This window comes from Prorops nasuta, unplaced genomic scaffold, assembly GCF_024137725.1.
Source record: "Prorops nasuta isolate Cenicafe-Biocafe unplaced genomic scaffold, Cenicafe_Pnas_1.2 PNAS00002, whole genome shotgun sequence".
In the NCBI taxonomy this organism is placed as follows: Eukaryota; Metazoa; Arthropoda; class Insecta; order Hymenoptera; family Bethylidae; genus Prorops; species Prorops nasuta.
In genome coordinates this window covers 2,674,916-2,688,614 of record NW_027116799.1, presented here as the reverse complement: position 1 = coordinate 2,688,614, position 13,699 = coordinate 2,674,916, and the positions used below count along the sequence as shown (strand labels likewise).

General features: G+C 37.5%; 1 protein-coding gene across 8 annotated transcripts in view; it reads right to left on the bottom strand.

Moving 5' to 3' along the window:
* LOC136777300 (uncharacterized) overlaps window positions 1–13,699 on the bottom strand; it is a 198,494-nt gene that overhangs the window by 134,159 nt on the left and 50,636 nt on the right. Inside the window, exons 1-2 of one of the 8 annotated variants that reach the window (XM_066733491.1) lie at window positions 8,154–8,210; window positions 128–550 (exon numbers count right to left, since the gene is read on the bottom strand). The exons of the other annotated variants lie outside the window; for them this stretch is intronic. Coding sequence (XP_066589588.1) covers window positions 128–159 — 32 coding nt within the window. The 5' untranslated portion in view covers window positions 160–550; window positions 8,154–8,210. Of the gene's footprint in view, window positions 1–127; window positions 551–8,153; window positions 8,211–13,699 lie in introns of those variants that run through there. 8 annotated transcript variants of the gene reach the window in all.

Sequence of the window (13,699 nt, the reverse complement as noted above, 5' to 3'; positions counted from 1 at the left end):
TAGATGGGAAAAAGGATAGAGGGAGGGGATAAAAGGATCGAGCAGTCAAAGGACGCAGGAATAAGTAATTGGGATGGTGGTTGGAGTGAAGGGTAGTGTACTGAGGGAGCGACAAATTAGTTCTTACCAGTCGAAGAAGTTCCACAGGCACGCGAACATCTTGGTAAAAGGCCGTATCGCTAGTCTAAGGAAAGTTCCAAGCACTTCCAGGATTGCCGGCTGCTTCTATCTGCTTGTTGCTCGACCCATCAACTTTCTTGCGTTTGCTTGGTGCGCGCGCCGCCCAAGCTCCAAGCTTTCTGGCATTTTCGCAAAACGAAAATGTAAGCCCCGAACAACCGCAAGATTTACGACGCGAAAACAGCTTCGGGCCTCTCGCGAAAACGCTCCATCGACTGTTCGCTAAGAAAAACCATCGCTCGCCACTCTTCCGACACGTAAACCATCCCTGATGGCATTTTTCATTCACCGAACACTCCAATGAAATCTTCAACTTCGATCAGATCGATCGACACTTCATCACTTTTATCCCACTGACTTATTTCATCAACTGCATCACCATTTTCATGTAAAGAGACCCACGATCCTACTGATAACGTCATAATTATCGTCGTCACTCCCTTCTGCTCGATTATATGTATAATTATTTATACACATGAATTTTCATTTTTTTTTTATAATTCAGTACACGACGACAGTAAACAGCAGGCTGTGATGGAATTGTTTGGTTAACGAAGTTCAAAGCGTTAATTATGTTAATCAGTTTTTGCCAATGTTAATCATTGAATTATAAACTGTGCTTTATATTGATTTTTAGGTAGAAGTTTAGAATGTGGACAGTTGGGAGAACATTTGTGAACATTGTGTAGTCTAGCTGTTGTTCGCAAAGCTACGATGAAAATATGGGTAATCTGTGCAATAAATTAATTGAATTATTTGAGTACAGGGTTTATAAAGGGGGCGGAGCATGGTTTGGGTTTACGTATGATAATAATCGAATTACAAGGACGATTCGTTATTAATAATATCGAACAGAGATTTAACTGTTATACATATGATCGCGACTGAAATCAGGAAAATTCGTGGTAATATTATATCCCCCTCGAGTAACGAATGCGAGTGCAAACAGTGATCGCAATTTGACGATAGAGCTTTTAAACAGCTTCTCATTTAGCCAGGAAAATCTAAAGAGTCATGCGTGTGATGGTTCATGTATGCAAATATCTAAATCATACACTATACTAGGAATACATGATGAATAATTGTATAATGGACGTCATCAATTTTTATAACTTTGTTTGCAGGACACAATTATTATTTGAAGAATCTTCATGTAAGCTCAAGAAATGTCTTCAGGAATATCAGTATATTTTTTTTTACATTCAGTTTTTTCTTTTTGACACTAAACGTAAAAAGAAAAATTATATATTAAAATAACAAAGAATTATAATTAACTTTGTTAAAGAATTGTATTCCGTGAAATTCGAAACGTTGATCTGTCTGTAAATTTATGTTATAATTAAATATCATGTAATCATACCCTATATTCATATACTATATGAATAATGATATTTCCATGCCAGTGTATTCAACCTACACTCATATATATATATATATATATATATATATATATATATATATACCTTTATTAAATACTACACATTGCATTCTGGCAGGAAACATCTCACCTTACACTTTCGCGCGGAATTTAAATTCTACCGCAATATCGTTTATCCTAGCAGTTACACTCAGTATCGCCGAGATTGCGGCATAATTTACACACCAATCCTGAAAAGTCATTTGCGCAACACACTCTTTTGCTTATCGAAAAAAGCACCCAATAAGTTTTAGTCTTCATTAAATAAATCCCAATTGTGCTACAATGTTGCTTATTCCTGGAATTTCTTGAATATTCTAGAACAGTCATCTTCAGTTTATAAATAAATTATTAGTTAATTGTTCTTATAATTTATTATACTAATTTTAGACCGAATAGCCTGTTAAAAATACTTGGAATAACATTATGGATGGAAAACTGTAAGAACAATTTGATAAATAAGATTCTACAAATTATACTTTATTTATCTTTATAACCATTTGCAATACACAGCTACCAGATAAATATATCTCAATTAATCATATTATTTGAAAATTACTATTTGAAATTCAGTGGCGGATTATGATGAAATATTGGTATAATACTTTAAAGTTGAAATTATTTAGTATAATCAGGTATCTGCAGTAAATTTCTGCAGAACAAATATGACTACGCGAGTTATGTATTTTTAAATATTTCCAAATGATAACTAAAATTAGGCACTACTGACGAATTTGTTAGTTACTTAAACTCAGTGAACCAAAGATTATTTCATCGAATGAAAATAGAAATTAATTTATATCACACTTAAACCTATTATATGCAATATAATTAATTAAACTTTGAAGCAGTAATATTAACATACGATGCTCTCATTGGGCATATCCATTGAGCATCGTTAAATACTCCTTTTGCTTTCGCGATAAACATTGGAAGGGGATTAATCGAGTATTCAGGCGAGCAAGTAGACTAAACGAAAGTTCCAAATTCCTATTGCCCCACGGAAATTAATCAGTGGTTAATTAAACTGGGACTAGATTTTCTAAAGGCTTTTTACACGAGCTTACGAATGCTTCGCGAAATAAGGGTCTCGACGGCGAACTAATCCTTAAAACGTTCCAGTTAAATTTAACCGGAGCTTCGTTATAAACCGAATACTCTGAAACTAACCTGGAGAGAATAAAAGAGGACGTATAATACAAAAAGGGTCAACGAGATTTACAGTGAACTTCCTTTTTTATGATACATCTTTATCAAGCTTCTTCGCGTCCAGTTTCGTAACGAGGCGCGACTTTCAAAGTGTTAATTTGCGTTAACGACTGGACTCAGGGCTGCCTGTCCTCAAAAACAAAAGAGTTCTCGTCTTTCCAAGGGAAATAAAACGCCAAGGCAAGAATGATAATGCAAAGAAGATTTGAAAGAAGAAAATGAGACAAGAATTAATTCATAATTTCAATAAAGGCACAAATTAAGAGATTTTTGTACATATGATGTTAAACAATTATCAATTAGAGTAGATAATAAAATCATATTGAGGTTTTTAAAGTACTTAAAAGACTGATGACATTGTTAAATAAATCTGTATTATACAAAAGTATAAAGTTCATAGATTATAAAAACTTTTTGTCCACTTTAAATGCTAGACAAAATAAGCAAATCAATAAATGATTCATTACATATATATTGTGTGGACTAACTCGATAATATTTATATTTTCTACAAAAACTAATCAAAACGGAAATAATTCTAAACAAATATTGTATGCACAATTGCAAAATTGAGATTTCAAACTACAAATATTTTCTACCGATAAATCAATCTAATAAAATACAGAATTTCGAATGGTGAAGGTATGCTAAAAAATAGAAATTTTATTCTCGACATTTTGCGTGCTCAGGGCGTGCCCTATTTGATTAGCATTTATTTTCGTTCAGGTGTGGAATGATACTAAATTTTTCACGATATTTTTCAAAAGCAGCACCGTTGTCAAATTAACTCGTCCCAGCAGACACGAACTGTCGTAGCTAAATATTTTAGTATTTCACTTTCCAGATGACCTCTTGTAAGCTTGTGTGCTTTTACGTAAGGCTACCTAGGATCGCAAAATGTACTACGCACCCACTAACCATTCCATTATTTCAAAAGCCATAATTTGTCAAACTGACAATTACGAATCCATAAAGGCTGAGTGGAAGATACATTAGTGAGTGACATATTTTTCCACGTGTACCGAGAAAAATCGTAACAGGTTAAAGCTTCTGCTAGATGAGAATTATTAATAATCTAATAAATACCAGCAAGTGTCGATCACTCAAATTAAAAAATAAACATGCATGGTTACACTATTACAATTATCAAAACAGAAAACCAACAAGAAAAAAACGTCAAAAATTTGACTACGTTCCTGTATCATCTTTTCAGTGGTGTTTTATGTAGTGTCCCTGAGAGATCAGAGCTAGGATGCAATGGAGCATTAGCCCCGAATCGATTAAACTGTGCTTCAAATGATCATTTATGTCAAGTTCCATGTGCCGTTACAATTCGCAGTAGTGATACGTCCTACAGATTTGCTCAGGGGCTTATATTGATCGTGTTTTCGTTCGAGCGCTGAAAACCCAGCGCTGTTTTGACGTTTAATTGAAGGAACATCCGGTTGATTCGTATGAAGCATATACTATTTATGCGCGTGTATGGTATACTGTACACACATGCCGCGCACATGTACAATAAATTTGGGATTGCCTGTTGGCAGAAAAAAACTGGCCACGCTTGTCGCTATGTTTTCCCCTAATGGCCACCATTTGTCGTCACTGCATTACCGTTTGTTACTATCGACGATAAAAACACACACACACACACACATTCACAAATAAACTTGAATATTTTTCACGTTCTCGCGAATCACTCCAGAACTTTGCTTTACGAGCAAACGATCGTCATTTGTATACGTGTCCTCTCGTGACGAATATTTGCAACAAATGCTACCCATTCCCATTTCCATCCCCTCGACCCTTATGCTTAATCTGTATTTTACACTAGGAGATCCATTTGGGCTATTAATGTGTAATGCATACCGAATTTACGCGTTACACCTGATGGCAATCCATATTGATAATTATTTCCAATATCAACATCTAAAATTACTAAACAAATTTGATCTACCAATTATTAACTCTTTATTTTACTAAAGACTGAAATTTAATTCTGTAAAAATTGTTATATTCTCTTTTTTTTTGGTAATAATAAACATAGTATTTATAATTATTTAGCATAACTTGACGAGAAAATTAATAAAAATTAAGGAAGTGGGAAAAATATTGTCAAGGGGGTGATGCTGGGTCCAATTAATTCCCTGTATGATTATCATTTTGTGCGTGCAACTAGAGGCTGCGCCAAATGTACCAGAGAGATTTGTAACAACGTGTATTGTACATAATTACGATCTATAGGTATATATTCGATGGTGATTCTGTAACATTAATAACAACATTGCCCAATGGCTGTCAACAGTATTGTTCTGGGAGAATCGTTAATTGCCCAAGAACAGGATGCTCGTGGTCGGAATGGTTGAAGCCGCATCAAAATTGTTCTCTGCAATATTATCTGACTCTGTTTCAAAGTTAACGTACATCTGATAGCTTTAAACGTGCTCTCTAATTACAAACGGTCCGGACTCAAACTTTGAGCAGCAAAAGAATTCCCAAAACTAATAATATACCTCATCAAGCATCAAAGAAATCCTCGGTAAGGGGGAACATTCCTCTAATACATTATTGCGTAATTTTAACGAAGCAAACTTTTGGCAGGGTCATTAATAAATCTTGTGCATAGAGAATAAAACTGAAGATTTTAGCTAGTTTAAACGATAAATCGGTCAAAGAATGTAGACGTGACGGTATAAAATGAACTGCAAGAATAACGAACTTTGATGACGAGAAAAAGGAGAGAAGTTCAGAGGTGGGGGGGGGGGGGGGGACGGTACGAGGGGATAAGATAAATAAAGTTAAGCACGAAGATGCAATTGAAAAACTTTGCAGTGAGATGGAAGAAAAAGAGAACCACTGATTCTTGGCCTTAACTTTTGCCAGGGTGCGTCAATCTCGATTATATCAGAAATGAAAATATATCGTCGAGGGCCTCGTCCCAGAGATAGGAGTTGCTTCGAGTTGTTTTGGGATTTATTAAGGAGTGTTATGCATTAGGTCAATAGAGGGTCGAGTAGTTTACCGATCTCAACAAACTGCTCGGGGAAATCTGCTACCCCATGAAAATACCAGCGACTCTCTTTAAATTTGCTTAATCTATCCAAATTCTTATACCCTTCTCGTGTTTGCTAATCTTCCAAAATGAGAAAAGGCTCTTCCCCGAGAATAAAACGTCGTACAAGTATAAACCAAATATTTAACCGACTGTGCTGTCAAATCCAACAAAGTATAACATTCTAAAATATCGAATACTGTTATCGATTACCTACGTAGAAATGATACAAGGCTAATATTTGATTCTCGATATTTGATGTAAAATTTTCTGTGAAAACTGTTGATTATTGTTATACTCTGCCTTAATCCGATAAAATTTAATGTTTGATTTTACCGAGGAGAGTTAATTTTCAGGCTCACTGTTTTTAAGGGAAACCAATTCCTGGAATCGGAAAAGTTTGCCATCCGAATACTTTGCTTTGACATACTTTGTACTTGAAGTGACGATTAGGGGGTCGATTGGTTCAACGATCCTGACAATCTAGCCAGGGGCAAATCCTCTGCATACTCGTAAAACTTCATCACTCCCTGGATAAAGCCAAGCATTCATAAATTATCGATTATCCAACAGATCAAAATACTTCGACAACTAAAAAATTCCTTGTCAAGCATTTTGGATTACTTTTTAGTTCACCAAAGAAAAGAGATTTGCTACACTTCTATTATAAATTATTTTAACGACCAAAGCACTTAGAAAAGCACAATCATATTCATATACAACCCATTCTAACGTATTTTGCGCTTACATCGATAAGTAAATAATCGATAGGTTCAACGATCTTGTCAAACTGCTCAAGGAATAGACCCTAAGGGCAGTCATAAAACAAGGTCATTCGTATAAATAAAGCAAACGACCATAAATCATAGCTTATCTTACAAATCAAGACACTTTACACCAAAGAAATTATTCATCGATAACAACTAATCACTCTATTCCCTTCTCACGGACCCCCTCTCATCGAAATTCTTCGCATCGACCAGTTAAAGTTTATTTTCGATAAGGTCAATGACCTCTGCAATCTGGATGGAGAGAAAGTCCCAAGGGTAATCACAACTTGGTTACCATTTAATTAATCAAAGCACCAATAAATCATCCATTGTCTCTATTAAACCAATACGAAACTTTGCTAGATGTTGCACTTTTCTCTGTGATTCTATAATCCAATTTAAATTAATTTCTTCAATCAAAACAGTTCAAAGTCCAAACAGTCTGGTTTGACATACTTTGAAATTCGAGACTGGTTCAATGATTGTACAAGCTTGCCAAGGGGCAGTTACCAGGGATACTAATCAAACTTGGTCACTGCGTAAAGCAACGTTGCATCAATAACTCTATTACCCTATTATCTTACGAATCGAAGAAGGGCTTCACCTTTCTATTAAGGTCTCCTCGGCCCAGCCATTAAGTATTGGGAACAGAATGCAATTTTCTGCGTAATCTTTTTACAAACTGTGCTGCTACGGTGGCAGCCAGTCCTAAAGTTTCAGCATCGATAAAACATCGGACGATTATTAAGTATCTCCTTGCTTGGAAAAGAAACTAGGTAGCACGAGCGGAAGAAGTGTTCGGGCGTTCAGTCGATGGAACGAAATCGATTGGAGTTTATAATTGGCTGTGATCGATACATCCGTTTGACCCTGTCAAAGCCCAGCTAACTTTGTCTAGTGCACAAGGTAACTCTTACGCGTGAAAGGACCGCCGCTAATAATCAAGTTCATTGCACAAATTTGATTGACCACGGATGGTATTCCAACATCTACATATTTATTCACACCTTTAATAGTTATAAAAGAATTCTTAATTTAAACAAGCTTCAAGTGTTAATAATTAATTGTTAATAAAAAAACACGTTCTCGTTAAAAATGGTAAATAAGCAAACAATTAATGAGTTGTAACGTCAAAAACTGACGTAGTTCTCAAAGCGAAAAAGTATCTTTGCATGTATATAATGCTGAATTTGTTGAATTATTCCATCAAGGGGGAAAATTGAGTGAGTTTTTCAATAAAGTCTTTGAAAAAGGGAACGAAAACCGGATGTGATATTTCGAGCGGGTCATAATTCTAGCAAGATACTGCTCGACGACATTTGCACAGTTCCAACGTAACAAGGTATACATCTCGCAGTTGTGTGATAATGGTCACATCGTCAGCTAAATGTCAACGACACAATAAACTGCTCTTCACTCTACTCCACCCTCCCCCCACAGAGCACTATTTAACTTAACAATCGACGTAACTTTGAACTCTAACGCCTCGCATGTCACAGCCTGCTGACTCTTTCGAAGAAACTTCGTACCGGTAAACAATCCTCGCTTCCAAACGTTGTACCATTACAGGTAGGGAAGCCTGCTACCATTAACACACACAGGTCAATGACCTTTTTCATTATAAAGAGCTTCTATAATGATCACAATCACCGAATCGAGAGTTAACATGGGGGTTGAAGCGAGAATTGCGACCATGACTGCCAAAAATCATTTATTACACGAAGAAGGGGTTGGATTTCGATAATCATGACGTTGTTTGGGGTCGAAAGCTGCACTGTGGGATGATTCGTTGAGGCAGTTGAACTGAGATGATTGCGAAAGTAGAAATAGAAAATGGGAGAATTTCGAGGGTGGAAACGCGGCGGGGCTGGCCGACTCGCAGCGCGTCGAGGGCACAACTGGCGATGTTCCACCCTCTACCACCCTTTTTAGCCCCACCACGACGCCACCAGCCTGACTCGACCCCCTTCCCACACCCCATACCACCAACGGTAGCTCCATCTCTCTCTCCCTCTACAACCTTTCGTTATCTCTCCTTCCACACGAACCTGTATATTTTCTCTTTCTTCCCAATCCCTCGCAATACTCTTCCCCGCAGCCTCCCTCTCCCCTCCCTTTCTCCTTCGCTTTTTAACTCTATTTATCTTTCTTCACGTACATCTGTTTCTATCCTCCCTCGTTCTTTTGCCAATGCACGCAGACATCACTGTATTTCTCCTCTCTCTATATCTCTCATTCTCCTGTCTTGTTTTTTACCCCTCTATTTCTCATTCTTCGGTCTTCCTTATATTTCCTCTCTATCCCTCATTCTTCTGTTTTTCCACTTTTTTCCTCTCTATCACTCATTCCTCCTTCCTCCCTTCATTTTTCCTCCCTATTTCTCATTCTTCCGCCATCCTTCCTCTCCCCTCCATGTCCCACTCGCCATCTCGTACCCCTCCCCCCGTACAAACCCTCGCGCACCCCTGGCTTGCAGGGATCTCTCGTCTGTTGCCAGGATAAATTGCCGATGGCGCATTGTCCTTGCGACAGCGTCCTTATCGCGGATGCTCCCTGCTTGCGCAAATAAAACTGACCACGTGCGACGATATCTGTCAAAACCCGGCAGGACCACCATGATAAATTGCAACGCTCTAACCCTCCGCGAGGAAATTTCATCCCAGCCGCATATCGCATGAAAAATGAAAACCTCGTTTCGAAATTTTACTCCCCTATTTTTCCTACTCGTCAAAAATTATTTGCTCCCTCTTATAATGAGATATACGTTCCTGGTGGTTAACACTGCTAATTATTATGGTTTTGTTATTATACGAGAGATATTTTAGCACTCAAATTTCTTTGCCTGATATGCAAAATTTAGATATTCAAATTACAGATTTTTAAATGATAATTCATTAGAGCAAACTCTTATTCCAATTCGCGTGTAAATATTTCCTTTTTATATGAAAATCAGAGGAAATGATATTCAGAAATTTTCATGTATTAGTCGTAGCTGTTCTTCGTCAGGAATTATTTTAGTATTCCTCAATTTACCAGGGATGTTTTGAGGATTTTCGAGAATTTTGCAAAACTAATAGCTGGATTATTTTTCGTTTCAGATAATTGGGAGCAATTGATATATCGGTTATCGATCGGGGAATAAATATTAAGAATCGATAAATCAGGTTCGAGTTCCGAAAGGGAATAGTGAAGGCTTTCAGCGTGCGAAATCTTTATGAGGCTTTTACTACGGCACGGCCAACTAGCTATGGCGTGCTTCTTCCAGTTAAAATACGTGCCATGAAAAGAATTTGCTGGGCTCCACGGAACGCAGCCAGTAACCATGTAATTCTTTTTCAGGTAATTGCTGCTAGCGCGCTCATACGAACAATAAAAATTTCCAAGGACTTTAGGTGTATTAAAAAACACTCGTAAAGCGAACTTTTATCATTCCAGCAAAACAATAACCTTAGTCGTATATCTCATACGATACTCTCTAGCGATATTCTTACCACCGCGCTCCTCTATATGATTTTTCTCAAAGTGAGCGGAAAAATCAAGCTGAGGGATCTCGTTGAAATTTCGATTTTGCGCTTCGCTAAATGTTCTTCGAGTCCTTAATTCCCCCCCCCCCCCCTCCGACTTCGGGAAATCATCGAGATTGGAAATTGAGACGCTCGAAAAGCAATTGGTCCATGAGAATAAAAAGGATGATGGCTTGAACAGCGATGGCAAAGTACGATAGGCTTTTTGCTATATATTCTTCAAATAGTTGATTCTGACTTTGGCGAGAGAATTGGACAAAAGAAGTGCGTTTGTGACGTCATCGTTGAACAGTGATAGGAAGGTGGTTCGGCTGGGGGTAGATTACTGGCGAGACGAGGGTTAAAGAGGATCTTCCGAGCGAAAAGCTTTGTCCCTTCGCGTGTCAGTGACTCTCATACGAGCGAAGAAAACGCCCCTGTATCGCTCGCCCTATCCAACGTGATCCTTAACGTGTGACCTTCGACCCTTTTTACCCCTGCACTACTAATTATCGAATAACTTTCAAATACCCTTCAATCTTCCTTTATATACTTGTCTAAAATATTTTAACAACATTCGTACGAGTTAAAAGAGAATATCTTAATGTACGATATTTAGTTAATAATATCATTTTATATATATAGAGAATTTGATCACTTGAATCAAAGCTCACTGCATTCTTTGTGAAAATAAAACGATTCGACGATATATTTTTGGTTTCAAAGATTTGAGAGGCTTTGGATGAGAGGATTTTGAGCAAATATTGAAGTAAACTCTGAGAAAAATGAAGTTTTTTATTTCTTTGATAAAACACAAGTCTAGCTTGATAAATGTCTTATAGTTGGGTTCATTCAACTGTCAAAGAAACGTGACGTTTGGTTGAAGAAATTTAAATACGAAGAATTGAATCTCAGGGACGTTTGCTGCCATGGCTTCCTACATTTAGAATGCAGCACGAGGGAAGATGGTCGAAAAGTGTTGAAAAGCTTTGTGCACTGGGGAATTTAAGGATCACTTACATTTGGTGAGAATGGAACTAGGAAATCCAAACAGGAACGTCTGTCTCTCGCGACACCGAACGTTTTTAAACGAGGATCGAGATATACAGGGTGTTTCACGTAAGGCGCCCCAGCTCGAAAAGAGGACTTAGAGTTTATGGTGGGGGCAGATGCATCTTATTGGCCGCGGTTGGAGAGAGAGTAAAAGAAAGAGGATAAGAGTTGACCAAAGATGACTGATGTGAGCGGGGAAGGGAGGGGCAGCGATACGCTAGGCGTATCGTCTAGTAAAGGATAGCTCTATCCTTCTCCACGTTAATCCTTCTCTCTCCCTCCGCGGCCAATTAGATGCATCTGCCCCCACCATGCGCTCTGAGTCCTCATTTCGAGCTGGGGCGCCTTACGTGAAACACCCTGTATACCAATGATCACTGAAATTTCTGCATAGTTACTATAATTAATGTACATTGCAGAAAATTCTTGTCAACTAACTTATTTATACTTTTCAAAAAGATTCGCCTATATTAACGATGAAAATGCAAATAAATTTTTAATAAACTCTCGTGCTTAAGTCTGGACTGTATTTTACAAAGAGACAGTTGTGTGGGGTGGAATCTATTTGACAAAATTAACGACAGCTTGGCTCTTTCACCAATTAACTGGCTCGAGAATCTCATTGATGGAGAAAAGGTCTATGGTGGCAGGGTGGACGTGTCGGAACGCTCATAAAAGCAGATACGCATGGTGATGTGTCTTCCTAATGGGGTGTCGCCACGATACATCGCTTTGTGCGGTTACCTTAAGCTGGCATCATGTGTTCAGAAAGCAGTAAAGCGATCCTACTTCATGGCCCTGCGGCAACACCACTTTGTCTCTCGGAATAATGCTACCTTCATATTTAAATAACCATTTTACACTGCAAAATATCCCTTTCGCGCCAAAAGTGTCAAGCAAAATTCTCTTGCTGCTTATAATTAAGCTTGAAGTTGAAAATAGACTTCTAATTCCACCCTTTGCAACATAATCTTTCTTAAACTATGCACAATTATTCTGCAATTAAAAAACAATATTATTTACAAGTAATTTCAATCGTAGAAAAATTGAATCTCCAAGCTAGAAATGTTCTATACACAATTAAAAAAAGATTTATTACTAAAATATAGAAACAAATCTAAAAGACAGAAGAGGGATGGATTTTTGATGCAAGATTTATTAAGGGACAGGTGTATAGTTTTTGTAAAAAAATTTAAAAGCAGAATTGTAGGAAGCTGAGAGTGGATTTATCGAGAGCAGAGAATATATTGAATAATGAATAAGGATAGGTATGACCTGGATTCTATAAGAATGATTAACAGGCAAATAAATGTGCACGTGTAGCAGAGTACAAGACTGGAGTTCTGCAAGGAAGGTTTTGGCAAAGGTGGGGTTGGGGGATGGGGTGGAATACAAGTTCACCATGTTGGAGACTAAGCTAAGGAGGGTTTGGGGGTGGCAGTTTGACGGTGGTGTAACGAAGCAAAGGGGCACGTAGCTATTAGTTATTAGTTATTAGACAAGATAGATGCTGCTAGCTGTGGCTACCATCCTGCCCCCTGCAACTCTCAGTGGATATCGATAATGGCTTAATTAAGGCGACTTCCTCCAACCTCTGTTACACGACCACCAGCGAGATATGACACTTTAATGCACGCGCACGTAACCTACGTACACGTGCATAGAGAATTTGTTGAACGCCCCATCGAAGAATTTCCAAATTAGGATTCCGTAGGGTAAACTACCCCGGATTATCCCTCCAGAACCGATTTATCGAACGTGGCTCGTTAATTTATCTAGGAAGTAAACGCGCCTCTGATTTACTACCAACGCGTGACCATATTGCAACGCGAGAAATCTAACCTAAAATTCACGAAATTAATTTGCTATCTGTATATTGTACAATATACTTTTAATTTACTCGACCTAGCAACGATACATTTATTTCCAAGCACGGTTCCCTATGAAAAACCAATTTGGTACTTTTAATTAATTTCCTTATCTGTTCATTGTTTATCGTGAGAGAATTAAAACTCGTGTTTATAGTTCTGATTGAATAATAATTGCTGATAATTAAATTCTACTGGAAATAAAAGAGGTTTAAATTTTAATTGTTACCAATTCTGTAACAGAATCATTTGTTACAATTATTGCGAAAAGACGTTGCTGCAGGAGTATCTGTTAAGGAGAACTAATAATTAAATGGAAATAATGAAGCTGAGAGTTTGAACAGCAGCTGGACGTAGGACTTCCGGAAACTGGGCCAAGCGATTGGTCAAGCGACTCTTGTGTAAATATATACATATACCGAGGAGAAACCAGCTTCGTAAACGCTTTAAGCCCATACTCACTGTTACGCTCTTGTGCATGTTGAAATTTGTCTGCTAGCTCTACCTGCCAACTAATACTATTTGATTTTCGTGAAAAGACAAGTCACTGAGTTAACTAATTTATAAATATTGCAAAGTACAATCAATTCTAAAAAATTCTATAATATTCATCCCTTATTTTCAAGCAATGCAATATTTACACCAGAAAAT